The sequence below is a fragment of the Anopheles cruzii genome, chromosome 3 (genome assembly GCF_943734635.1).
Source record: "Anopheles cruzii chromosome 3, idAnoCruzAS_RS32_06, whole genome shotgun sequence".
Lineage (NCBI taxonomy): Eukaryota > Metazoa > Arthropoda > Insecta > Diptera > Culicidae > Anopheles > Anopheles cruzii.
This window is the reverse complement of record NC_069145.1, coordinates 11,015,151-11,042,648: the sequence shown is the minus strand read 5'-3', so window position 1 is coordinate 11,042,648 and position 27,498 is coordinate 11,015,151. Positions and strand designations below refer to the sequence as shown.

Here is a 27,498-nt window from a genome sequence, read left to right as displayed (position 1 = left end):
GCGTTTGGCAACCATGTCACAATAGGCCATCATGAAATCATTTAAATCATTTTTAGAATCCGGAGATTAAGCTTATATTTGAAACATCCGGCAGGGTGGGCAGTGGCATTGGCTCGACAAAGTGTTGCTGCACACGCGGTTCCGTTACACGTTCCTGTGCGATGCGCTGTCGCACCGTAATCTTATTGCCACAATTATGGTAGTGCCCGGGTCGCATCGGCTTCCATCCTCTCCATCGGATAATTGGATCCAATAATTCATTTCAGCGACTCCGATGCTCCGCGGCCCGTCGGATGAGAGCATACCCGGCGAACTGACGAACTATCGCACAACGGCCACCTCCCGCTAATCCCTCCATTGTATGCATAGTGCTGCGGAGGCCGGCCGCCGGATCGGGTGTGCAAGACCCGCCGTTAGACGGTAGGTGCGCGTTGGTGCGCGCCCTGACCTTCTGATGAGCCTAGGATATGCGGCGGCCGCGAAGTGAAGGCTCATCGCGAGACAAAGTAATGTAACATCCCCCACCTGAGCAGTGATTTGACGCACGGTCCCACTGACTGATATTGGTGGCGATCGGCAGGCTAATGTTGGGGAGAACGTGGGGAGCCGTTCCTGCACGGTGCTGGGGTGATGTCTATATTTCCCGCTATTTACGCTCACCTCTACCGGATCACAATTGGGAATATAAATGACGCAGCCCGCACACACATGCCCCGTTGATGTCTCACTCCGCGAAGGGAAATGAAGCAAACAGAGAGAGACAGGGAGATCGCAGACAATCAGCATGCGAGTGGCGGTGGCTGCTTTATTAGGCAGCCCGGCTAACGAAACCTTTGACCAACCCGAAGACGCTGCCGGAGAACGACGACGACGACGACGACCTAAAACTGCGATAAGTGCATCGCAACATTCGTAGAAAGCGAACCAGCCTTTCGAATGCGGTGCACCTACGGAGACGGGACACAATTTTCCTGCCCGAGTGCCGGGGCTGGCAACGAGGACGAGCGCAGTTCGTTCAATTATTTCGCCTCCTACACACGATGGCGGTGCAACGGTGTCCGCATCCGGCACATCGTTACATTAAGACGGAACGGTTTAAAATGTGAGAAAAGCATCATCTTTCAACTGGTAACCCTCGCGCAGGAGGGTCTGATGGGCGCACCGTTGTCACCGTGGCATTGTCGCCAGCCCCAGCCACGGGTTTATGTTGGCCACGGTCGGGCACGGCACGATTTTACGTAGCTTTGACTCGGGCGCGCGAAATAATAAAACTCCTTCCCGGACCGTACCGGTTCTGCCCGGAAGGGAAAGTGACATGTTCACGTTCTCGCCCATTTTACGCAGGCCGTAAAGAACGGACGGCACTTTTTCCCCACGATTCGACACGCTGACCGCCATTTGACGCACGGATGCGCGCTCATGTGTTTGTGATCCACAAATCACATATCGATCTGACTGGCCCGTGGGCCTCGTGGCTTTATACGGCACGTAAATCATGCTCGGTTCATGTCCGCTCGCCGCGGGGGACCCAAACACCGGTACCACCACCCCCCCGGGACACTGGAACCGAACCCTTGCCGAACCGATCGAGGTCAAGGCGCACGAGCCCGCCGGTGTACCTGGATCCGTGTGGTGTAATAAGTGTCATAAAATGTATCAACACAACCCATTCGGCTCGCGGCGCGGCAAATGGGATGGGGGGGGGAGTGACGTCCGTCCGGCCGGCGATAAGGAAACGGGACAAAGACCACCGGGCATTGTGACGTTTGTAATTGAAACCATTTGTTTTCCGGTGTGCTCTGAACGCGCTGCGCTGAAGGACACGTCTTCCATTGTGCTGCGATGCTTGTTATCGGTCCCGGTTTTATAATCCCGGCCAGCATCACGAACAGTGTGGCACAAGGTCTGTTTGTCTGTTTTATTTCATGCTATCCCTAAGAGCGGACAGAACCGTATCTTCAGGAAGTTACAACGGCACGATTGAAACTAACGATTCCTGCAAATCCTTCGGACGTCAATGGGAACGTTGTTTGAACATAACGATTGTGAATTATTTTATTATTACTGCGTTTATTGATTATTATTGAAGTAAATTGCAATTAGAATAGGTTTAATTTCGTGAAAATGGTCGAATTACTAATGAAAAATCCTTAATCGGTTGTAATTTACCGGTTCGAACCAGTTGAACATTAATTTTAGTACAAGACATGGTAATGGTCATGCAATATTATTATTAGTACAAAAAGAATTATTTGAAAAAGACTTTTGTTAAAGAAATTGATAAATTATAGAGAAACCAATTAAAAAACAAACATAAAAGAGATAACATTATCAATAACTGTAACGCAGCTTGGTGCGCGGTCAGTCATAGTCTACTTAATCATTATTTCATCAACACAAACCTTGGAGGCGCAATTGGCGTTAGGATAAATACAATATTTAAAATAGTCCTATCGATGTGTACATGGAGTGCTAGGCCCTAATGGAAGCACGTAAAATAGAAGGCACGTTTAACATGAACCGGCCGGAAGAACATCCCAGACCCAGGTCTGGCTATTAGCTAGTGACCCACAACCGTCCGTAGACTGCAACGGCTCCTACTAAGCCACTTCGCGAGTACATTAGTCAGATATCGATAGCACACCGGTGGGCTCAAGGTGAGTTTAGAATTAATGACACCGACCGAGGCGGCGCACCGGCGATCGACAGGCGAAACGACTCCAGTTTGGTGTTCGGTTTCCTTGTTCCTGCTGCTGCCCGCGACACCACTCACTGACATCACTCGCTCGCAGTGCATTGTAATTGGCTTCCCGGCAACGAATGATGAAGCTCTTCGATTGATTGCTCGTTGCGCGATGCATCTTCGGAGCACCTGCGAGTGCGGTGCAAGGTAACGCGCCGGTCGCCGGGGACCAGCTAAATCCGTTCCTGCGACGTCACAAAAACTATTCTCACCGGACCGGGCCCGGGGGGGTCAATTATAAAAATTACCGACCGGAGCCGGCGGACGGAGGATGCTCGCAGGAATGACGTAACAGTGTGCCGGTGGTGAGCAAAAAGTGAGCGAAGGCCGCACGGGTTAATTGATGGGTTGGCAACGAAGCACCGCCAGGGGAACTCCAAAGCAAAGCTCCCTGACGGCGATCAGTTCCTCGCCGCCTGCCCGAAGGACAGCCGGGCGTCCCCGCCGGCTATGGGCGCATTAACAGCTAATCCGTTGCGATCCGCGTGCTGCGAACGAATGCGGTGTTAATTTGTCACACCGTGCATCGAGAGCTTTAATACAATTTCCTCAACTTAATGCAGCTATCTGACGCGCTATCTTTCCGTTCCGCAGGTGGTGCTGGTACAGGGTCACTATCTGTCCTATCTGCCGCTGTGCAGTCGCAACGAGCCGGTCTTCATCGCGACCTGCACCCCGATTGCGATGCCGGAAACGCGGGAATGCGTCGTCCAGGGTGCGACCAACGTCTTCACCACGATCCACTCGATGGACATGAAGGTGGTGCACATCGACAAAAAGTAAGTCACGTTACAGCCGCTAACGGGATCGTTTGTGATTGAATGCAACGAATGTTGATTCGCTTTATCCGGCGTCTACCGAACGTCAGCCGGCAGGACGCATTAATAATTCATGAAAGTAGCGATCGGGAACGGTCGGGCGCCATCTATATTTGAGCGGGCGTCCCATTCGTGTCGTTAAGTCTAATCAACCGGAAGGATCGTGTAACTAGAGTCCATCAAATCGTCATCGCTTGAGGAACGAAACCAGTCCTAGAGATCGACGAACTTTCGGCCCAAAAACAATCGAATTATCTTGCGCCGCTCGGCTCCACATTTTACACCATATTTCACCCCGAAAGGGGCAACATTTCAATCACTCCTTTCACACGCTGACCCCACGTCACACGGGTTTTGGGCCAATTGTTTGAACCGATAAATAACTCCCGTGCCTCGCGATCCCCGTGCTACATATTTATCTCTGCGCGCGCAACTTTCTCACCACGCGCGTTCTTGGCTCACCGGCTCGCGACCACTTTCGTTCTTTCGGAACGCTTCCCTGTGCACCGGCGGCTGCACTTCTTTCGCCCGCCCGCCCGGCCATGATTGATGGCTGGGCGCGCGAAACCGCGCGAAAATGATCGCATGATGAATGGACCATAATAGGTGGGGTTATATGGTTACGGAACTGCGCCCAGAACAGAACTGCGCCCAGAACGGCTTGCGCGCGCGCCTGCGCCTGCTATTGATAATTCGCCTTTCGCTCGCTAACGTTGGAGCGGTAAAGGAGTTTTCCTCCAGAGTGTGCTTCGGTTTTTTTTTTTTGAGGAAAAAGCAACATTTTGAACCGCGACCGATCGCAGGGCAGGGCGATGAATAGTGATGATGGTTTAATGCCGGACTGCGAGAGCCGCGAAAGTGCTCGTCGGTCTGGCCGACCTGCAGTCTGCAAGTGGGCCCTCAGCAGTGAAAAGGTCAGCGGCGACTGGACCGGCAGACAAGTGCGCTATTTGGGATAATCGTAGCGACGATTCATCATCGCACCTCCACACCTACCGGGGCGCGGCGCTGGCGTGGCGTCAATTATCACCAAAGTTCACCAAAGCGATGCAGCAACCCCGGAGGTTGCCAGGCGGAACTGCAGCCCCAAATCCCCTTCGCCTGGCACGATGATTATGGCTTGGAATTTCCATCCATGCAAGTTGGCATTTGTATTTTTTTTTCCCCGTTCCATTCCAGTTCCGTTCTGTTCCGTTTTCACGAGAAACTAATCAGCATAAGCGGATCGATAGAACGCTATCGATCGATGGGCACCGTGTGATTCAACGTGCAATTACCGGGTTTCCGATCCGGGTTCGTGTCCTGCCCGGGCGTTGATGTCATCTGTTTCGGTTGAGTGGCTGATTGCGCCGTGCGTCACTCACCGGCTCGATTCCGGCCACGGCACTGGATCGACGATAAACGAGCGTGTGTCTGTGTGTGTGTGTGTTTCGCTCTTATTTTCTAATGTCTGCTGAACTTTTCGGTTTACTCGTAATTGGGGCTCGGCGGGCTCGGAGGATCGAAGGATCGAGACCTGTCAACGGTATGCTGATCGACCTTGCCGATCAAGACCCGGAGACTTGGTGCCACGGCCTGCACGATAATTATTAGAACACAACCACAGTGTGGTGGAATTCTTCGCATTCGACGATCATGTGATCGGCCAACCAATCGCAAACAATGACGCAGTAGAAAATCTCTCGCGATGTCTCGCGGTAGAGGTTACGTTCGCTTTTTTGGTCATCGCTCGATTCAAGATGCGCCACGGCTGCTGTTGCTGTGGCTTCCAGGCCAGGATTGAGTCAAGCATAAATGAGTTAGCGTCTGCAACGGGCCCGGATGACTGGCTGGCGAGCATCCTCACCGGGACAGTCAACGCTGAGCATTCGCTTCGATTGTGCTCGGATCAGTTCGAGCGCGCGCGCCCGCTACGAAACGGCGCCGGGTTTACAGCGATATGCATGTTCTAGTCGCTATTTAATGCCCTTTAGTCCTTGAAACCAACATAACGGGGGCCGAGCGGAGCAATAGCGCACCGAGGGGTTGCGAGGGGACATGGAATGTTTCCGAGCCACTCCGGCACTCCGGAGCGGAGATTGAACGGGCTCGAATAGTAGCTAGTAAAACATACAAACCCCCACCGATGTTGGGGACCGCAACAGTCCGAGGCCATCCGGTGCGACACGAAAACCGTGAGACACTGGAGACCGAGAGACCATGACCATGAATCGGGCGGGGGACTGCTCCGGCTAGGGTGCTAGGTGGAAGGGCGGTTGGCGCTGAACTGGCTTATGATTCAATCGGTTGGCATTCCAACCGAGCAGCGCCGCATCGGCGATTGGAATGGATTGCTGAGCATTAGCTCCGTGGATTCGGAGCCGACTGCCTGCCCGAGAGACCCAGTGGGGCCCACCGATCCTCGGAGAGGGGTTTTTATTAAATTTCGGTTCAGCAACATTAAAACCGATATTACGCGGTTTCGCTGTAAATTAAAGGACCCCTACAATGAAGCCCACCTGTGGGTCGGTCGGGGCTTCCGTTCCGGCTTGATCGATCGTCCACGGTCGGTTCGAGTCGGTGGTGCGTCCAGGTGACACACCGCGGGAGACCGCAGTCTGCGCAGCCCATTTGGAGTCTTGTTTTACATACAATGCGCCCGGCCCGGCACAGCATGTCGCGCACAGCGTGTTCAACATCGGCCAGCAGAAAGGTGGGCCGCTTCGGGAGGCTGTCCGGCAGGAAATTCGGCCGTGTCCCGTGGCCCCCGTTGCAGTGCGGTGAATATTTACACACATTTACACACCGGCGTGTCCGGGGTGCAATCATCGATCGCGCTCGTGTCCGTGTGCGTACGTTATTCGAAACCTTTAGCCGGGCATTCCGAGCCATTCGATCGCCACGCTTGGAGTCCATGAACGCAGATTCCTTTCGTGGCTCAAAGTGTCCTGAAAGTAGTTAAAAATAATTTTGTTAACCAGAATCAATCGAGCTTGTGCCACTGTTTTTGTTATTAACGAGAGAAGCCTCGGATCCCCAAAAGACTCGGATTGCTTAGACGCGAGACTTCGAGAATTAATGCGTCTCATTCTCGTACGCCTAAAATTCTCCACTAGCCTTTCAGAGACCACACCAGACAGCTTTAGACTCCGTCCATCCCAGCCAGACACACACACGGAATACACGATCGTTTAGTGGCTCTGTGTGTTTGTGTGTGTGATGTGAGTGGAGTGAAAAATGTGATTGATAAAAATTAAAATGAGTGATTAATCATCTGCCGTGCGCCATCTTCACGGCACGCGTTTTTTACTTTGTCGCTTTTCGGCGGTGGCCGTCGTCGTCGGAGCCTCTGCGACGGCTACGGGGCGCCCCAAAGTTTGGACGATAATTTACGCGGGTCGCCCGAGGCGAAGGGACGGACGGGGCCGTGGCGGCGAATGTCTCCGCGGCGGATTAGGTTGTCTTGTGCCGCGCGCGCGCCCGCACCGTGGAGGTCGTTGGCTGGATTAGGCCGAAAGTGTAAAAAGAGAGCCGGAAAGAGCACGCCCGGCCAGCAGCCAGCAGGGCCGCGACATCCATTTTGACAGCTAAAACAAGGCGATTGCCAATTTAAATTAGCCACTTTGCCACTTTGTCCGTGTGCGTATGTGTCTGTGTGTGCTTGTTTTTTAAGGAAAACGCTCCTAAATGCCCGGCCGACGGTCCGACTTTGTTGTGACAGAGTCTCGTTCGCGCGGCATTCCAGCTGTGTTCCTCCACCAGACTAGGTCCGTCTGGCGGTCCGGCTTCCTTTGGCGACTTTGGGAACTTCTGGATTCCGGGCAGACTGTTCCAATCGCAGCCGAACGATCTCTGGCGACCCCGCGCCCGAACGATGGCGATTGATTTTTATTCGCTCTCCGAGACCGCGGGTCGATCGAGTCGCTGGCGTGTTGGCCGTATGATTAGTTCCGCCGATATCGCGCCCACCCCCCGGACGCCGGATGGCCCGATACGCCCTCCTACGTTAACCCCGAAGGCGCCGAAGGACACGGGGCGGCCACGAGGATCTCAGCGGCGGATCGAGACCCCGGCATCTTGGGCTGATGGGATGCCTAGATCTTGGGCGATCTTGGTTCGCGCGCGGCGATCGATGGTGATCGGGCACGGCGGCGGTGGTGGGAGCACCCCGATCGATATGGTGCCATCGCATAATCGAATTCAATTTTCTGCCGCACCCGCATCGGCGTGGCAGCCGATTCTAGCCGGCGGCACTGGCCGACCGGCCGACCTTTGCAGCATGCGCTGCTACGCAACCGAGAGAGAGCCGTCCACACACTCTCCTGCGCACACACACACACACGCGCTTTCGGAGGGGGCCCGAGGGTTAATTTTATTTTATCGCTCCGAATCGAATCGATTGCGGGCCGAGAAAGTGGAACCGATCCGCAACGCCGACCGAACGAATCAATTGAATTTCCGAGAGTGTCACTCGTGGTTAAAATGTGTTCGCGCCGCGATGGCCGCAGGTTCTTTGCATAGGCACCAGATGAGCATGTTAGTCGATGGGGAGGTGCCGGACCCGAGACGTCACGGGTATGGCCGCCCCTTCCGGGAACGAAGTTATGTTTATTGCCACGACGGCGCTGGGCTGGGTGCGGTACGTAAAATGCTACACGGCTAAAGGACACTCTCGTCGGAACGTTGCGTTAGGTTGTGACCAAGTCCTGCCGAAAGTCCATATTTCGTTCAAAGAGGATTCACTGTTCAAGTACTATAAAGGATACTGTCTCAGATACAGCTGGCGTTCTACGATCAGTGGAATATTATTATACTCTACTAGCCGACCAGGTGAACTTTTCATCCAATAGCTATTTTTTTACCGATGGATTGACTGGTTTTTAACATTTGATTTAATGGGCATACAATAATCTTAGTTTATCCTCCAATGAAGCAATCATTTGCTAGGTCCCTGTCACAAAAGCGAGTCGCAAACCAACTCCTTCATACTAGTATGTTCCATTTAAAACGGTGGCTTCGAAGATGTTGTTCATTAACTTTTTTGTGGTAAACAGAGTAAACAGTGTTTCTCAAGACCCAACGTTTAACTTCCAAATATGTGGAGGCACTTCTGGTAAGTCAAGCGAATTAAGTAATTCTGTAGAATATTTTACTGCTTCATCCTGTTTTACGACAATATCGATTGACATAGAAGGTATTCCAATGAAGAATGCAGCAGTTGATAGCATTTACATCGTTTTTTTGCTGCTGCTTTTTTTTTAAATAAACAGACATTCATTTGTACTAAAGATGTTCTAACATTTAAACAAACGAAATGTAATCAATCGAAAAGTTGATGTTGCGTCACCATTCGTGCTTTTATGTGGATAAACCGATCAAGCGTTTAGTGGGCCCTTTTTTAAACCCATTCAATTAGTAATTATTATTTATTTCAATAACAAAAGTATCCTACCGACCACAACAATCTCTTCACCTTCACCAGCCGGAGCGCTGATGGCTTTTAAGCCGTAACCCACCCAAAATGCATGATCCTTATGGTAATACAACATTATTAACGCGGCACGGGAAAACCCCTCACGAACATGGCGACCCAAGCGTGCACACACGCACAGGCACAAACTGGCCACACTTTAGGCAAATAATTTATTGATAAGTGAAATGATTTAATACGCGACAAGGATTTGAATAAATCAGCGAGCGTCCAAGCGGCACACGAGCCGGAGACGAGCCCAAAAGTTGCCAATTTCGTAGCACACGTCGCCGTCCCCAATTCACTCACCGACAGACCGACGGAGAGACGAGACGGTGCCGCTTCACCGTACCCGCGTATCCCCGGGCCAGGAGGGAAGCTAATTGAATACGAAATCGGTGCAAAGTGGTTCCAAAATGTTACCGGCCGTCGGTTGTTGGCGTGGCGTCACGATGGCCCTCACACAATCGCGGCGATGTGGTTTCGGGCGTCCTGCGGGCCGGTGCTGGTCGAAAGTAATTAATCTGGATCAGAACGATCGTTGGGCCGGTTGGGTGGGTTGTGCCGTGACAAACGACTCGCTGTTGGAATGGTGTCCCAATTTTTGGCCAACACACAGTATGTTGTGCCGCTTTCCAACACCTTTTAAAAACTCATTGAAATATCAAACGGCATTCGCTGGCTCTGTGCGCAAAACATGTGCCGCCTCGATGCGCTTGGTTTTGGGGCTGAAGATCGCCAAGCGAAGCCAGACCGAACGCAAACAGTCCCGCATAATAAAGCGAGGTCACTGCATAGGTTAAATAGGCACACCCCAGAATGTCCCGAAAGGACGAACGAAAGGCGTAGCGAACCTTTCGCGCCATCGGCCATCGGTGTGCTTTCGGACGTGGTAAATGTGGGCTCTGCAGAAGAGGTGTGTCCCCTGGTGGCCTCCGGGCCACTGGAGGCGCGCTTCTCTATTTGTGGAAACACCAGCCCACTTTTAATGGAAGATGAAATCAAGTTATCAATTACACGATAGTTATCGATACCGGGCGTTGCGTGGGTTTCGACTGTGGCCACGGGCCGTTTTACTGTCCCGTTGACCCGTTGAGCCTCGCTCGCCTTAACACCAACACCGTAACGTATTCATTAAATTCAACACCCGGGATGTGGTTTTAAATTATTATTTTAGTTTCTTACATTATTATTTAACTAACCTTAGTTAAAAGCATTCGAAGGTGACTCACATCAGGGGCCCCTTATCCGTGAGGTTGTGGCCTCGAACATATCACCCACAGAGGCACAGTCCCATTTTATGTTCAAAATCTCGTCCTCTCTCTGTCTTACGGACTCTCTGCGACCGCGAGATCAATACAGCATCACTTTGACTAATCGATTCATAACGTTCCCGCTGGCCATCCGATCGATCGAATGGGGCGCGCGCGCGCCGACTCCACGATGGGCCCCACGAAAAAACAGAACAACAGAAGAAAAAAACAACACGGCATCCAGAAACAATCCCCCACCGCGGGCCCGGACCGCCCGAGCCTTGGTCTTAATCTTTCAGCACCCATTTTCTCGTCCGCTCCTTGTGGCGCTGTGGCGCAAGGAATTATCAGTCGATCATTTCGACTTCAGGCTGGGTGGGTGGCTGGCTGTGGCCAACCGGTGGGTCCGTTGGGTTGGGTGGTGAAAGATAAATTTCGAAACCTTTTGATATGAACCGACGACGGCGGTACAAACATACTTTCGGTCGTTCTGCCGCCTGTGGTCTTATGTATCATTATGTTCAGCTCGGGTGCTCGGGCCGCGCCGCCAAATGGGGTTTTCATCGCAATGCTCGATCGATCGATCGATTTTTCGATTTTTTACCCATTCGTCCCGACCGTGTCGTCGTGTAGTTCCCATCTGGGCGAGTGCGTGCTTGCGTGCGTGCGCGCGTCCGCCTGCCCGCGCTCGTGTGTGTGTGTGTGTTGGGCTGCGGGACAAAAGACAATACGATTAATCGATTTAATTGATTTTTGTCGTTTCGCCGATCCCGGGAGGATCCCAGGAGACCCAGGGAAGGCCCTCAGGGCCGACGCTGACTGCTGACCGTGCCGCGCCGCGTGCTGATGAATCTGGCCGCGGCCGAGAATGGCAACCCGATAGCCCGGGTCAGGATTCTCTTGCTCGCGCGTTTCTTCAATTTTCCTTCGGCGATCGAGCGGCAGCGGCACAACGTGCAACATATGTTCACGGTTGTCGGCTGTCAGCGTTCGACAGGAATGGTCGCGCTTTGCCGCACACTTGCTCACACTGGCCATAGCCGCCGGTTATCCTGATACGGCGGGCCGCCTTTTTTGCGTTGTTTTGATTTCTTTCTCAGTAGTTTTGTTTTTATTGTCGTTAGTACGATCAGCGTATGGATTCGATGCTTCCCTCATAACTACATTTCCTCTAAACTTTTAGTGCATTTTGTAGTAACGTAATACTTCCACCGTTTCTCTGCTTCCAGTGGCGAATTTCATCTCGGTTACAGTCGGAGCGAGCTGCAGGGCGTCTCCTGGTACCAGCTGCTGCACTGGGAGTCGACGCGGGAGGCCCAGAGCAAGCACAGACTGAGTAAGTAGCGCTTATCGGATAATCATCACATCACAAACCTGAGCACCATAAATGGCCCCAATGTAATGATGATGATTAATATCGGCTTGGGTTGTCGCTCGTCGTCGGTCGCTTCCTTTGACCTGGTCACGTCCAATCGATGTCGTGCCGTTTGGACCTTTGACGGATCACAGTGCAGCATCGCACTCGCGCTGGGCCAGTCGCTTCCATCACAGTAGCCCGTCAAAAGCTGTTCGCTTGACGACCGATCAATTGACGTCCGGCCAATGGACGTCGGAGCGTGTAGTTGTCCGCTGGTCGCATCAGAAAGCGAGCAAAGCCATTTTTTGCGATGATAGGAACATGTCAATCGGTTGTCGCACGATTTCGGTTCAAAGATGATGCACCCCGTGCGAAGACGGTGCGACCAGTATGTTTCGGTACTAGCGGTGAAGTAATTGAGCTGGAGGCGCTCTTTAAATTAGTTGAAGGTGTTTTCCAGTGGGCTCAGTGACAACCTAAACGGATTAAAAAAGACTCTTAAAAGACTCTTTGTACGGTTTTTTTGTACAGCGCAAAGTTTGTTGATTATTACAATTAGTTGTTTAAAGTGTGTTGCACATTCCAATGCTTCTTTTGACAATTAGCACTCTTTTTTTGGTGACGTTTTAGCCAATTTTGTATGCAATTTAATCATTTTATTGTATTTGGACTTTGAATTAATTATTGAAAATGAATTAAGAAAGCGGCTACCAAAAGTCATCATATTTGAATGGATATTTATGGTGAACATGCTCTTGCTGAGAGAATGTGTTAGAAGTTATTTGCGCGGTTTAAAAGTGGTGATATTGGCTTGCAAGACCAAGAGCGACCTGGTGGGATATGAGAGGTGTAGTGTACTGTGAGCTTTTAAAACTTAATGAAATTATTGATGGACGCATGTTGCAAGAGTAACTATTGGGCAGATTTCTGATTGGATCGCTTCGAAAGATGAACAGTTCTTTCGGCACGAAACCCGAGAATCATTTACCATTAGAATCAGCTAACCTCGGACAATATTTTCATTAAAGTAGTCATAGGTTTTGTTGTCCTAGTTGAGGCACAATTGATGAATAAAAACCGCATGAGTTAATTCAAAGTCCTAGTACGTTATTTTTCGATACGTGTCTGAAGTGTATCAATGCCATGTTTAGATGTTTACCCTGTTATCGTAGGGGCCATTTAACTTCTAATAAAAAAAAAACTTGACAGATATCACTACTCGTGTGTCGCATAAACTCAATATCGAAACATAAGTGTCGCACTGTACCGCAATTTCTATTATTTTCCTTATATTACTCTACTGATAATTGTCATCAACCATCGTATTCCTTTCGCAGTTACGCAATCGGAACAGGACCGTTCCTGCATTCTGCTCGTGCGAATGCAACGGCGCCAAAACGACTTCCTCTGGGTGCACGTGGTCCTGCAGGTACGCGACGGCCAAGACTCGAACCAGCAATCGGTGATCGTGTGCACTAATCAGGTGTTGAGGTGAGTGTAGCTACACACTGTTTGTCCACTCTGGGCGGGTTATTCAAATAGCCCACGTCGTGCGAAAACTGCATCACAAAACATGAACCCGTAACAGCCGTGGACAGCGTATTCGCACACACACACACCGAGGGAGGTCCACAAGGGCCACCCAGCACCGTACAGCATTCCGAGCGAACGGCAAAAACCTCGGCCCGAAACCCGACCGATCGATCGTCGATCAATCGATACGGGCACGGCCCGAGACCGGTCCACATACGATCACTATCGGAACGAACGAAAATCAATTCGCTCCGGCGGTCGATTTTACGACGGCTCATAAAGGCTCGTTGCGGCCGCCTTGCTTTACACGATCCCGGCGGTTGTCGCCGTGAAGCTTTGAAATCTGTCCGTTGTCGTCGTTTTTTTTTTGTTTGTTTTTCGCTTCCCATCTGGAGTTGTGCACTCAGTTTCCGGAGGAAGCGATGAAGTGATTTAGAAAGGGCAGTTTGCGGGCCACGCCGGATGATGAAATTATTGCGAATGCAAAACCTCGCCCGGGTTCGGGCCCACCGACGTCACCGCCGGTCCTGCGCGACGTTTGTCGTCTGCGATATGTTACTGTCAGCGCAACATGGGAGGTACGCCGCGCAGGAATGCTTTGACGATCCGAATCTGAAATCTGCGCGATCGATGCGGCCAATCGATCGGCCGGAGCGGACGGCGACTGACAGCATCGATCGGCGATTGCGATCCGAGGCAGCCGTGGCCCCGAGCCTTCGGACACCAGATTTATGGTTATCATTATGGTCCATCAGGAGCGTCAGCGATCGGCGGCGCTTATCGGCGATCGCGCGGACCTCGAGCGCCGCATGCGCACGCGTGTGGGTCATAAACAGTGTTGCGCGGCCGTGATGGCTGAATATGCTTCGCAATGGTGGTGGGCCAGAATCGGGCACTGGTGTGCTGGAATGGAGCCCAAAATTCCACCGAAAAGAAAATTCATTCACACACCAGGCCGAAAGCAGTGGGCCGTCTCGGATAATTAAAACACGGTCTCTTGCATAACCCGCCATGGTGTGGCAAACGAAACATGATACCCGGCCGGTCGGCCGGCAGCCGAAAATCACTTCATTACGCCACGGACACACCGGTCGATCATAACAACATAATTACCCGCATGCTGGACGCCTGATCAGCACGCAGTAACTGATACCTTCGATCATGGAGTCCTACCGCGTGACACTCACCACGCTTGGAGGGGCAGAGAACGGTGCGAAGTATCCGACTTTGCAGGAGCAAATTGTTGCGAACACCCCACTTGACGTGGGCTCCCCGGAGCGCGCGCTCGCTCCCGGTATCGTGACCGAATCCTTCGACGCAACGCAACACGGAACGGCCGCTCACAACACATGGCAGGAATTTAATTACCAAGCGCGATCGCGAACGGGACCGATCGATATTATAAACGCGCGCCGTGCGAGAATGGGCGCGCGGGGCTGCCCGGCACCCGGCCCGTTGCGGTGTTGAAACAGAATATTCCGATGAGAAAGCTTATTTGCTTAGCAAGGGTTCGCTCACGAGTGGCAGCGGCTGCGGCGTGAAAGGACTGCGCGGGTGTGCGCACCTGTGCCGGCCTGGGCTGGCCTGGAATCGGAATCGTGCCCCGTACAAATAATTCACACACGAACGCTCCGCCAAACGCCGCCCGCCAGAACGGCAGCCCACGGTCATTGATCAACGCCGTGTGACAAGACCGGAGTGAACCTTTTTTCCTCCGGGATCTTGGGATGTGGCGGAATCGGGACCGGATTCGATCGATCGATGGGTCGGTCACCGGCCGGCCGACCAGCAATTTATGGTGTTGGTTATTGATCTTGACACGGTGCGGTGTAGGCTTGTAATTAATAATTGAACGATCGAACGTGGTGCCTGAAAGCGTTCGCTGGGCGTGCTTTTAATTCACCGTTAGAAAGACGAAAGACTCCAACGGTGGTGTGTGGATTCGCAAGCGACGAACCCCGTTTTTTCTTGGCAATCCGTATTATAATTTGTTTCAATGCTCAACCCGTTTTGACCCGTTTTGCAAATAGTATCGGTTGAAAATATCAACACCTTAAGGCCGATTGGTTGATCGTCTCATTTGTTTCCGTTCCCTTGTGGTAAGGGCGTCCCCCGGACTCATCTACGGTCGTTTAATTTGATCATGCTCATTTATTTTCACCGGAACCGGTGCCATACCGTGCCGCGCCCCGCATTGATACGGAGTTAATGTTCCACCGCCTTCGCCGGCGCGACCCCTGCTTGATCGCTTCGTTCGCTTCACCATGATGCATGATTGCCGTGGCTGCGAAGCCGAAGTAATTGTAAGACAGCGGGGCCACCGGCTCGCGTTAAGTTCGACCGATTATTGGCACATGGCGTCCGTATCATTACACGCGCGTTCCCGGGCACTTTTCATACCTCTAATTTATCCCCCAAACGCAAGCGCAACCAGCTAAAACGATCGTTCAAGCGCACGCTTTCGTCCTTTCGCCGCTCGTTCGCCGTGCGTAGTGGGAAAAGTGTTTCAATCTTTACGCACCGCAAGCCCGTGGCACACCCGGGGCTCGCACGGCGGCGGTGCTTCACTCGTTCCCCGTTTTCGTCAGCCATTAGCGTCGCGATGCTTTTTTAAACGGCCCAGGACGATAATAACGATACACCGTTCCGATCGCGCGGTACATTACAACGTCGGGAAATACCGATACCGGCCGATCGGAGCGCTCGCCACCGACGATGCCGTGGTCGGGGAGCATAAATGACAACGAAACTGGGGGCCGCAAGGAACAATGCGTACGATTGCGGTGTACACTCTCTCTCTCGCGCGCGCGGCGTGCTGCATTGTATGCTGGCCCAAGGGTTTTGGGGAAAGAAACATAAAAAACATTCCATGTTGGCGTTCGCCGTTCGGCCCGAAACGGCCGCCAATAAATCGTTAAGGAATGTTTCGTGCGAGTGATTGTGATTTTTCTCTACGTTCCACCTTCCTGGGGACACTTTTCTGGGCGTGGTGACATCGCAACATTAACACCTTACAGGTTTGTGTAGTGGTCGCGTTGCGGCGTCACACGGATCAATGCGTCCTCGTTTCGTTGTCCGTATGTTTGGCCCGGTCAATGATAAATCAACCGGCGCAAGCGAAATTGCTCCACATAAAGTCACACGCGGCAGCAATGTTTAGTCATATTTTATGTTTCTCCTTTTGGCCTTCCCCTTTTTGCAGCCCCACCCGTGGTCCGACTTATGAAGACACACACACACACACGGACAGAGGGGTGCTCGGGCGCATCGTCGAGGATGCAATTGCAGGACAACGAGGCATTGTGCACCGTGGCCCGGACACGTACCGGCCGACCGTCGTCGGGCCGCCGGATGGTTTCTCACATAAATAATCTGGACCACCCGGCCCGGGGAGTTGCACGGGAAAATGGCCCCGATTCCGACCGGGGCCGGGGCCGAGAATCGAACCGGCATCGATCGATCGTTCTGAGGCCCGATCGGCCTGTGGAAAACCTGTGGTCACCACAGCACCGGTGGACGGTGCCCGGTTCATGCCTGCGTTCCGGCATGTCCACGGCACGTTCGGATGTCTTCATATGCGCATGTGTGCGTGTGTGTGTGTGTGTGGCTCGGAGTATTGAGTTCGCGTAATATCCACATTATTTAACTTCTGCGCCGGTCCGAGCGTTATTGCAATCGGCCGAGGGACCGTTCGGACTAATAACGGGAACAATAATCATAATGTTCGTCCCGCGTCGCGGTGCTCCACAATACGATCGATGCTCGCCGATTGCCGATATTTGCCATATCGGGCGCGTTGAAATGTTTGTGGGCAACTTTTGATGTTCATCCCCCGTGGCTATCAGTTTCACTTTTCTGTACGGTTGTGAGTCCGATTTCATTTCTTTGTTGCCAAATTTTGAAGTAGACTTAGAATGTAGAAAACGTTTGGTTATTTCTTCAGGTTTCGGAACATTGAGCTGTAAAAATCCTAGAATTGTACAAATCCCAACGAAATGTAACGTAATGTGAATATCATAAGAGTATAAGGAGAATTAAACTACTATTAAACTTAGGTGGTGCGATGGTACCCAAAGGTGCAGATTATTCACTTATTCGACTTTTACTATAAAAGGTAAAAAGAAATGTCTGAAGCCCATTGAATGACAGACGCAGTCTACCGGATGCCGCTGTTAGAGTTAAACTTTGATTGACATCGTTTTCGGGCGATCATTTGTCGCCCAAGGACATTGAAGGCTCCGGAAGACCTTCATCGGTCGAGGGTAAGAAATTGAGGCCTTTGATGAACGAATGGCATAAAGCCGATTGGACCTGAAGGCCCAACGGACACAAATCTTCCGCACATGAACGCATCCTGCCATCACCATGCTATTTAGTGAGCTTCCAAAAAGAACTAAAAATTGTCAGTAATTTACTTGACTACCAACCAATAAAAAGAACAAATCCTAAAGAGCCCTTTAAAGAAAGGCACCAAAGGCCCTCGATCAGTTCGGTGCCAACCCACTGCCAGTGGTCCAGCCGCCACTTGCAAATTCTCTCACCGTGATTGTTGCTTCATAAATGACCGAAGAGTAATGGGAACCGGGCGTGAAATATGGGCGATCGCTGATATAGCTGTTAAAAACGCAAACCACTGGCTGGCATCCCGTATCATCGTAGCGGCCAGCCGGCCGGATGCTCTCCCCGGCAGCACTACTAAGCGCGATGATGCAGCACCAGGATATGCCAATATGGCGGCCAGTTGAGGCTTCAGTTTATTACCCAAAGCGCGAGCGCGCGCGCGCCTCAGCCACAGCTATCGGGGACGATCTTTTATTAATAATTCTTATTACCTTTCATTCGCTCGCTGGGTTCGGAAGAGTCTTCCTGGCCTGTCCTGGGCGTGGGTTAATAATTTTCCGGTGGGATTTCGTTTTTTTGTGCTTTCGGACCGATTTTGCAGGTCCCGCTTTTCGGCTTTCGAAAGCCCGTCCTGCCCATATTCGTTATCACAGCACTGCCGGTGCAATATGCCACATAAAATAACACCATCGCCAGTCACCATCTCGACCTGTGGCGGCCCTTGTGTACGCGGCCGGCTCGGCTGCGGTGCGAAAAACGCTTCCCGAACGCGGCTTTTCACGGCCAGTGTCCGTGCCTCGGTGCCAATTAGAGAGAACACGATCAATGATCGGCTTCAATTACCCGTTTCCGAACAACACCGAAAGCGTTGAATCAGTTGAATAAACACAATTATGATCCCCCCATCCAGGCAGGTGGTGCACTGGCTGGCCGGCTAACTGGCCTATGCTGGCCCGACGGGTAATGTGCCGGTGCTTGTGCCCGCTGGATGCGAGGATCGGCTACAAACGATCGTGAAAATGAGTGCACCAATTGGTCCTTTGTGGAAAAGAAATATCATAATTCGAGGTCCCAATAGCCGATCATTTGTGGGATAAACCGCTAAGCTTATTAACAGATAAGTGGCCTCAATTTGGAATATTTAAATAAATTTCAACTAAATTACTATTTGTAAAGGCACAACACTGTGCACTGCGATGGCGCAGTGCCCGATGATCCGTCGTCCAACAAGGAGAATGCTCTCCTTGTTACGGCGCTGATCGATGGATTGCACCCTGCTGACCCGGCACGTCCGCCGGGTGTTTGCTTGAAAAATGTTCACCACTTTATGGTGGCATTTCAGGATGACGGAACCATTTCTTCCGTTCTGCTGCTTTCACTTGTGGCAAACATGGGCTCCGATCGAACGCTCCCAGCACCCGGGCAGACGGACGGACGGACGAATCAATCCCTGTCGGCGTGTTCGGTCGTAATGGCGATGCCCGCAGGATGACGACGACGACGACGCGAAACAAAGTGTTAATCATCGTTCGCTGCACACAAATATGCGCTGCCCAGCGAAAAGCGGATGGTTTGTGGCTGAACACGGTTTGGCGGCCGCACCGAACCGGGTCGGTGATGAATTGGCGTAAAATTTGATATCGACACTAACGGCGGACACCGCGGGAAGGCACCGGTGCAATCGGTTTGCTCCATTTTCGTGCTGCCCGCGTCGGATTTCAGTCGCCCTTTTCGATGGACCTCTAATAGAACGGAGCATCCCCCGGGTAATAGGCCATCGGGGCGAGATATTTGTTTTATAACCGCGGCAACTTCTGTGGCACACAAATTGTGCTACGGCGAGGCTGCGAAATTTGTGGCCGCTCTTATCGGGATTGGTTGGGTTTCCCTCGTGCCAGGACTGACATAATTATGGTTCGGAAAATTTCTCACGTTACCCACGGGGCCTCGGCGGGGGGTAAGAGAGCGCGCAACTTCACAGCATGTAGCGTTTCGCGTCCGCTACGATTTGAATTATTGCACCTTTACACCCAGGCAGCCGGCCTGCCGACCGGCTCGGGCAGAAAAACTGAGAAGAAAATCGGAGCTTTTCCTCGGGGAGCTTGGGTTGCGCATCGCCGGCCGGGGCCCTTAAAGTAGATCACAAATCCCCGGCCAAAGCGCAGATCGGACGCGCGCGTAGACATGAGTTGAGGCTCGCGAACAAGGATGCACCACCGACGGCCCTCGCCGCTGTGGCTGTTCCCTTTAGATTGGGATGTGTAATTACAGCTGGGCTATCGAGAACGGAACGATCCCCAACATACACACACACACACGCCCAGGAGTAACAGGGAAAATAAGACCGCTCGTAAGATTTATTGCCGCAAGCAGGTACTTAAGGTGCATTAAGCAATGTTTTCATAGAGGTTTTTTCTTCCGTTTGTTTGTGCTGTCTGCATCGCGAATGTTGCCCCGGTTCATGTAAGGCTGGGCCGGCCGGGTCAAGTGTGTCGGTTACATTTATAACCGCGGAGTGTTAATCCGAGCGCAATCCGGAGTGCAGGGAACTTGCTGACCACTTACTGGAGCTTGCCTACAAAGGCTACAATATCGGCAAACAGGATTAAATAGATACACGCAACGAAGTATCTCGTGGATGGGTGGACGAGGAGCCATGCCATTTTCGGCCATTCTAATTGAGTAAGTTCCGAACGTATCAGATGATCCTGTGGCAGTCAAAGATCCTGTTCCTTGCCTTGAAAAACTAGGGAAGCCTTTCTACTGAAGGATAGACTTACGTGGGCGATCGAACATTTCATTTGCTTATTCAAGCCATAGCCACACATGTCCTGTGTGCTTTGGAATGAAATACAATGCCCATTTGTTGTAGGTACGTAAGCTTGTCGATTTTTCGAACCTAAAGTTATGGGTTGTTCGATATTTAGCCCACTCTGCATAGGATCAGGCAAGTTATATATATTTTAACACACTTGGAAAGCGTTTTGGTCTCGAAATGATCGCTGGCCATCCCACGATGTAACTTCCAATCGAATTTTGTGTGTAAGTATGTGTGTAGCTTTCGTGAGCATGTTTTTTATTTTTTACCATACTATTTCAACGAATCAGCCCTTTGAAAACTTTACACGACCTGATGTGCTGCTGATTTCCTCACTTGTCATCCAACATATTGAGAGAGTGGAAGATTTCCATTTTTTTAAAAACATCCCATAGGGAAAGTCTCAAGTTTCGATCGACAATCCTTTCGCTTATCCACGGTTCCGTCGGATCGACAAACGATTCGATCGTCAGACGATCGAAGAAATGTTTGAGAGTGCAACTTTCAGTCTAACGAGGAAGTGATTTCCCAATGCCATAATGAGACATAAACGGAATTTAAACTATTTTATGCAGGTTTCTTCCGTTACAAGTCAATGTTCCTCATCATCACCATTGTAAACCGTGGTTTCAGTAACATAATTCAAATATTAAATTCAAACTGCCTCAAATTTGAAGCGAAGAGTGGTTTATTAAAACAATATCACAAATATCGTCCGATCGTAGCCACGAAATGTGTTTTGGCCAACCGATCCTGCGGACCCCATTTGCGAACCTCGGGACTAACGGGTCGGTGGTCTGCAGGATTCACCGTGGGGCAGGAAGCGAGATTTATGAACGTCGCCGTCATCGCAGCCCGGTGACCGGTAGGCCACGGGCCACCGTCGCGCCCGTCGCGGTCCGGTGCCGCGACTGGCCAGGGAATTTGTTCACCCTTGATGGCGGGGAGTGGGACGGGAAAGGGATCCCAAATTTGCATACAAACCCGTGGGCCCCAGGTTTGCTGTGTTGCGGTTTGCGGTTCAACCGCAAACGCATCGACGAACGTCTGGCGACAGGTCAGAAGGTTACGCTCGTTTGGCGACCGGGCAACCATAGGCCCAGCAGTTGGGCAGTTAAAGGAGAGCAACTCCTTTAAGCGGACAGCGGAGCACGGAAATGAACACGGAACAAGAAAAAGAACAATCACGAATCGGACCAAAATGTCGGCCGCCGAGCCCCATATTGCACACGCGTGGACTACCCTTCTTTGAAACTCCTTTTTTCTTTTATTATCGAGCACCGGAGACAACCTCGGAGACAATACTGACAATGGGCGATTTATTTTATGTTGCAACCCTGGGCCGGGATGACCACTGTGGGAACAGTATTAACCCCAAGCCGCGCGACTGTTACGCATCTCTTCCGCAATCCCGTAATACTGACGCAGCAACTCTGCTCCTTCTCTGCTCCCACAGTGACCGCGAGGCGTCCGTGATGTTGTCCAACTCGTGGCTGTACCACTACTACACTGTGCAGTCGAAGATGCAGTTTGGGATTCCGTTCGAGGGTGCCACGAGGATCCCGCCGAGCGGCTCGTACGCGTACGGGGCCGCGGCCCTCGGGAACCACAGCAACCACTCGCCGGGCGGCGCGGGCTCCGGAGGCGTGGGGCAGACCGGGACCGGGTCTTCCTCCGGTGGCGTCATAACGGCCGCGGCTGCATCCGGGCTGGGGTCACACTCGGGCTACTCGGCGTCCCATTCACAGCATCACCTCACCGGCTACGGGTTCCACGCGTCACCGTCCGGGCAGCACCATAACGGCGGTCCGGCCACACCGATGATGCACGGCCATCATCCGCACCTGCAGCATCAGCACCAGGCCGGAGTAACGACAACGGCATCCGCGGGCGACGAATACGGTACGACGGGGCGGCCGTACGGTTTCCGGCTCGAGTCCGGCAGCCAACCCGTGGACTACAGCGGAGGCCAGCCGACGCCTCCGACATCGGCACCACCGCCCGGTATGGGTAACCCCGTGGCCATCCCGATCCCGGTCGTACAGGTAACACCACACATCCGGTGCCACAATGGCGGAGGTGGCAGTTCCGCCACCAGCAGCGACCGTCACAATGGGACTCCACCGACGAAGAAGCGGAACGTCAATCGACTGGAGCCGCTCCACATCCCGGACAGTGGACCACCGGAATCTCCGGAGACCTCCGGCGCGATCGGGGACTACCATCAACACGCGGGGGCTGGACAGGAGAACGGTGGCCCGCCACCGGGTGATCTACACGGGCTGGGCAACGGTCTCGGTGGGTCGATCGACGCCGGTGGTGGTGGTGGTGGCGGTGGGCTTCAGGCGATGCTCGTTGGACCCACGATCTCGAGCAGTCGCACCACACTCACCAGCCGGTTGCACTCGAAATCCGCTATCCTTCCGCCGACGGTGACGAGCGGGCTGGGTGGGGAACCGACCGATTTCATGGAGCAGTGGAACCCGAGCCCGCCCTGGTCGGACACTACGGCGCAGAAGGTCCCGGACATAACGCACCAGGAGCTGTCGCCGTACATGACGACGACGCCACCGACGCCAACGAGCGCCCCGCACCAGCTCCTCGGCGGAGGCTTCCCGACGGCCACCACGTTCTCCTTCGACTGGATGCCGGAACAGTTCGTCCCGATCGTCACCGACTGTGCGGTCGGTGCGTCGATCGCGCACCACCACCACCACCCGGGCACCATCCTACCCGTCACCCAAACGATACCCAGTTCCAGCGCGCTGACGTGCATCACCTCGCACGGAGCCGGCAGCAGCAGCACCACCAGCACTGGCTCCATGGCGCACCACGGCCCCGTCGGCTCCTGTTTGCTACCGGCTTCGTGTCTCACACAGGACGGTCTACCGATCCCGGGTATGGCGCCCCTCCCGATGCCCGTTCCTCTTCAAATACCGCCACCACCGTGGCCATCGGACCATCGGTTGCTGACGCTGGACGGACATCCGCCGTTGCCTCCTCCGCCGCCACAGCCACCGGGTGGCGAGCACGGAGTCGAACGGAAACAGCCCCTCGACGAAGCGACCACGCGTCACGAGCAGCAGCAGCAGCAGCACTAGGATCGGCACAGATCTCACGGAACGAGCCGTTTTCATTATTTATTTCCCCCACAAACCCCGGGCAGCGGGAATCCGGGAACGTCGTGGACATTCCGGATCGGCTTCCGGGGTGGTGCATCTTCCGTTTCAGTATTTTCACTACGAGCGCAACACACACGCAGTGGCGTTGGTGTTGCTTCTAGCATTAGTTTATCGATGGCCGACACGGGCGTTGGCCAATATTTATTGTACTTTTTGTGTCTTTAGTGTGAACAAATTGTATGTAAAATCTTACTAGACTTACGCTATAGCTATAGTTAGCTTCATTCCTCGTTTGTTGTTAGATGCAGTAGCTGCAAAGATGCATTTAGTTGTAATTTGATTCCGGAAAGCGACGCGATGGAAACGTGCAAATATGGTTGGTGTAGCTTTTACGATCTGTAGTTTTCATTCTAAGTGTTTTATTTTCTTCTAAAGATTGAGGCACACTCTAGATAGTCGATAAGCTAGCCCGGTAGAGTGAAGTAAAATATGCAATTTTGTTGTAGTGAGGTAAGGTGCTATTGGACGGAGCTGTAAATGAAAGTGCATCAATGTTAGCGAGTGTTTCATTGAACTGACCAAACCACGTGGTGGGAAACGAAAGAAAGATACCTAAAATCGGCATATCTATTTCTTTTTCGCGAGAATACAAAGTTTTGTTCTGCCGTTTGTCTGCCACCATCAAGATGTCATCCACGCGACTCTGCAGGTCGTTCGTCATATTCGAACATTTTAAGAAAACCACTCAGTGTGAGTGCTGAGTGACCGCGATCTCAGCTGTCACGCGAACGACGCGACGCGAACTGTTGCTGAGTAAACAAATTCGTGCTTTGCCGGTTCCGGATGTTTCTGATTGTTCCGGGCATTTGTTTTAAAACGTGATTTTCCAGCATGAGTTTCGCCGGTCCGAAAGAGGTGATTGCCGAGGGTGACACGGTCGTGCTATACCTAACGCCGGCTATGATGCACTCGATCGAGGCGGTGCGGCAGATTCGCAACAAAAAGAACGAAATGATCGAGTACGTGTTCCAGACGTGTTTTGGTGCACTGAAAGTGAGTGATCTGATCGGCCAGCGGTACGGGGCCCGTGTGCAGCTCACCAAAGGCTGGGCCCACGTTCTGCAGCCGAACCCCGAGCTGTGGACCCAAACGTTGCCCCATCGAACGCAAATCCTGTACACGCCCGATATCAGCATGATACTGTACCAGCTGGAAGTCCGACCCGGGAGCGTCGTGGTCGAGTCCGGTACCGGCTCCGGCTCGCTGTCGCACTACTTCCTGCGGGCCATACGCCCGTCCGGCCACCTGCATACGTTCGACTTCCACGAGGAACGGTGCGCGAAAGCACGCGACGAGTTTGCCGCGCACGGACTGGGTGACAGTGTGACCGTCCGGCAGCGGGACGTTTGCGAGCAGGGCTTCGGACCCGAGCTGGACGGGAAGGCCGATGCCGTGTTTCTCGATCTTCCCGCACCGCACCTGGCCGTGCCGCATGCCGCCAGCGCGCTAAAGAACGAAGGTAGGTAGGAACAACGCAATTAAGGTGCGATAATGATTTTCCCGATCATCCTCCCAATCCCCTGAGCGAGCGGGGCCAGTAGTCGCTCGGTGACACATGTTAGCAGCAATCCGATCCTGTTGCGCGCAGCATTGCCTTATGGTGGTCACTGTTTCCCACTTTCGCTCGTCGCGATCATCCGGTGAACAATTAATTTCACTCGCACACGAGGTGAATGTGGATGATTTATCGATCGCCATAAATTACCGACTCCGACGCCTAAACGATACCGACCGACCGCGGTGCCGCGTAGATCGCGCACCCGTAAGCTGTAGTTCACATGGTACAGTGGCACACAGTGGTCCCTGGTCACCGGTTGGGGCGAGAGTGATTTCGATTCATTGAAAACATAAAACCGTGCCCCCGGAACACGGGCACCGCGACGGCCGAAGAAGACATCAACCGGACTCCTCTACCCTGAGACCGACCGTTTGTCTTCCGCTTGCCTTTTTGATAAATTGGGTGAAGTAACGAACGCAATTTCAGCCCAGAAGCGGAACCGAATGCATGCTGCGTCGGAGGACATGGACCAAAGGCCCTTTGGAGACCTTTGTGCCATCGTAAGCACGCAATATGGTACCATAATTAGCCTTGCGCCACTGACTTGATTCTAAAGAGATGGTGCAGGGATACTTTGTGTAATAAATCAATCATTTAAATGATATACTACCATTCGTATAAGTTTTGATATTTGAACTTTGCTAACTTAACTCATAGAAAACTTAAATTCGCATTTAATTGACTTCGTAATTCTTGATAAATTTCACTTCGTCATCTAATGATCCTGATCCTCCCTGCGGAATCAAAGCGTTCCGCGATGGAAGTAAACAGCGAAAAGAAAATTCAATCACATAAATGATGCCGAAAGGACGCCATTTTTAATGAGTAAATATTCTTCGCGCGACGGACAGAACCAATTCTTTTACAAAATCAATCACCGCGCCCGACCACGCTGGCCGGCCGGCTAGGCAGCCAAGCGGCTCGTTCCTACAGGACTCCTTGCCGGCCACCGATATACCGTTGGCAATGGTTCACCAGCCCGCCACCCAGCCAACCAGCGGTCAGTGAGCCTTTGAAGTGCAGATATGGTTAAATTACGGATTTTCTACCTCACACAGCCACGATCGCCGCCACGGCCGGGACCGTGCCAAATTAAGAAAAGCTCAAAATTGCCTTCATTTATTAGCGGCGCGCACCGAATGCCGCCGGTAGTGGCGCGGTGTCGTCAAATTGGCCAGATTTGCATACGTGCGCCTAGGTTCGTCCGCGGGTCGCTCGAAAGGACCAACGGGCGAGTGTGGTCCATTGGTGTTTATTTTTTTGCGATACAAAAACTGCACTTCGGGCAATTGCCGCGCCGGCCCTGACACACGGTTGACAGAATAGTGTGCCGTGTGCGGTGTGCCCCGTCGCGGTGGGATTTCGAAGTTTTCTTTTTTGGCGGCGTTGTATGGCACTGTGTTAAACATCGGCCGGTGCCGGTGCGGCAGCGGCAGACCCCTGTTCCTGGAGGTGATAAAGAAAAGCGGCCGACGAATGGGGGAACCGCTTGGCGGGAGGGAACCCGGTCTATTCATCTATTCAGCAGTCACCGGGAGATTACTGGCGCGCGACCCGACTCCCGGGGACACTACTGCTGCGGCCACTCGGTGGACCCTGTCAAACGGCGACCCGTTCGCGGGATGATGCACGACAACGGAACACGGCGTTTCGCCGGGTGGTAGAATTTATGTACCGTGTCACCGTCGACGGACGAATGGGAGCCCGCGCGGGTTGACACGCTTCGTAGGGACGGCGCAGAGACCAGAAAAGGGCCTCTCGATGGCGGCGAGTAATGCCGCGCTAAAATACTGCGTGTTGCCGGCAGCAGCACACCGTCCTGAGAGAGGTGTGCCAGGTGATGGCGGTTCATTCTTGACGGCCACTTGATCCCGTGGTGGTACGGTGGGACGTGAATCGACCATAACTCTTACCGGGGTGGGCAGTTTGTCAAGCCGCGCAATAAACTTTGTCCCCACAGTCACTTGTGCCACTTGCGGTCTAGGCATCCTTTTATGCCCTTTGCGCTAAAGCTAGTGAATGTTTCCGGAATCAAAGCTTTACTAAAGAGTTTACATTGTTTTCCGTGAAAATGTCTGAAACACGAATCCGATCGAGCACTCGACAAAGCGGCTCAATGACTCAATGCGACCCAGCCAATCTCCATTATGGGTCCCTTGCTACAGGCGGATTAATTAAATTTTATTTTCACATCACACATCACGCAGGGTCCCAACGGTGTGTGGGCGGCAAAGTTGAAAAGGACCGCCGATCGGGACCCCCCCCGTCGTGCGGATGATCGGGAAGTGGGCCACGGCGACGTATGTTCCCGGACGACAGGCCCGCTTTGTGGAGGTACACCACCGTTGACAAGCTGCCCAGTAGTTGTGACTGTGGCCAGTGTGTCGCCAGCGTCAAAACATAGAAATGATCGCCTCGTGCCTCGCCAACCCCCCCCCCCCCCCCC

General features: G+C 52.6%; 2 protein-coding genes across 2 annotated transcripts in view; both read left to right on the top strand.

The window, feature by feature from the left end:
- Positions 1-23,413, top strand: part of LOC128269838 (uncharacterized) — a 78,589-nt gene extending 55,176 nt beyond the window's left edge. The window contains exons 6-9 of the mRNA XM_053007242.1: positions 3,338-3,522; positions 11,493-11,599; positions 12,958-13,111; positions 21,769-23,413. Coding sequence (XP_052863202.1) covers positions 3,338-3,522; positions 11,493-11,599; positions 12,958-13,111; positions 21,769-23,413 — 2,091 coding nt within the window. The remainder of the gene's footprint in view (positions 1-3,337; positions 3,523-11,492; positions 11,600-12,957; positions 13,112-21,768) is intronic.
- A 912-nt stretch (positions 23,414-24,325) lies between these two features.
- LOC128273038 (tRNA (adenine(58)-N(1))-methyltransferase catalytic subunit TRMT61A) overlaps positions 24,326-27,498 on the top strand; it is a 7,137-nt gene continuing 3,964 nt past the window's right edge. Inside the window, exon 1 of the mRNA XM_053010947.1 lies at positions 24,326-24,953. Within this exon, the coding sequence (XP_052866907.1) occupies positions 24,326-24,953 (628 nt within the window). The remainder of the gene's footprint in view (positions 24,954-27,498) is intronic.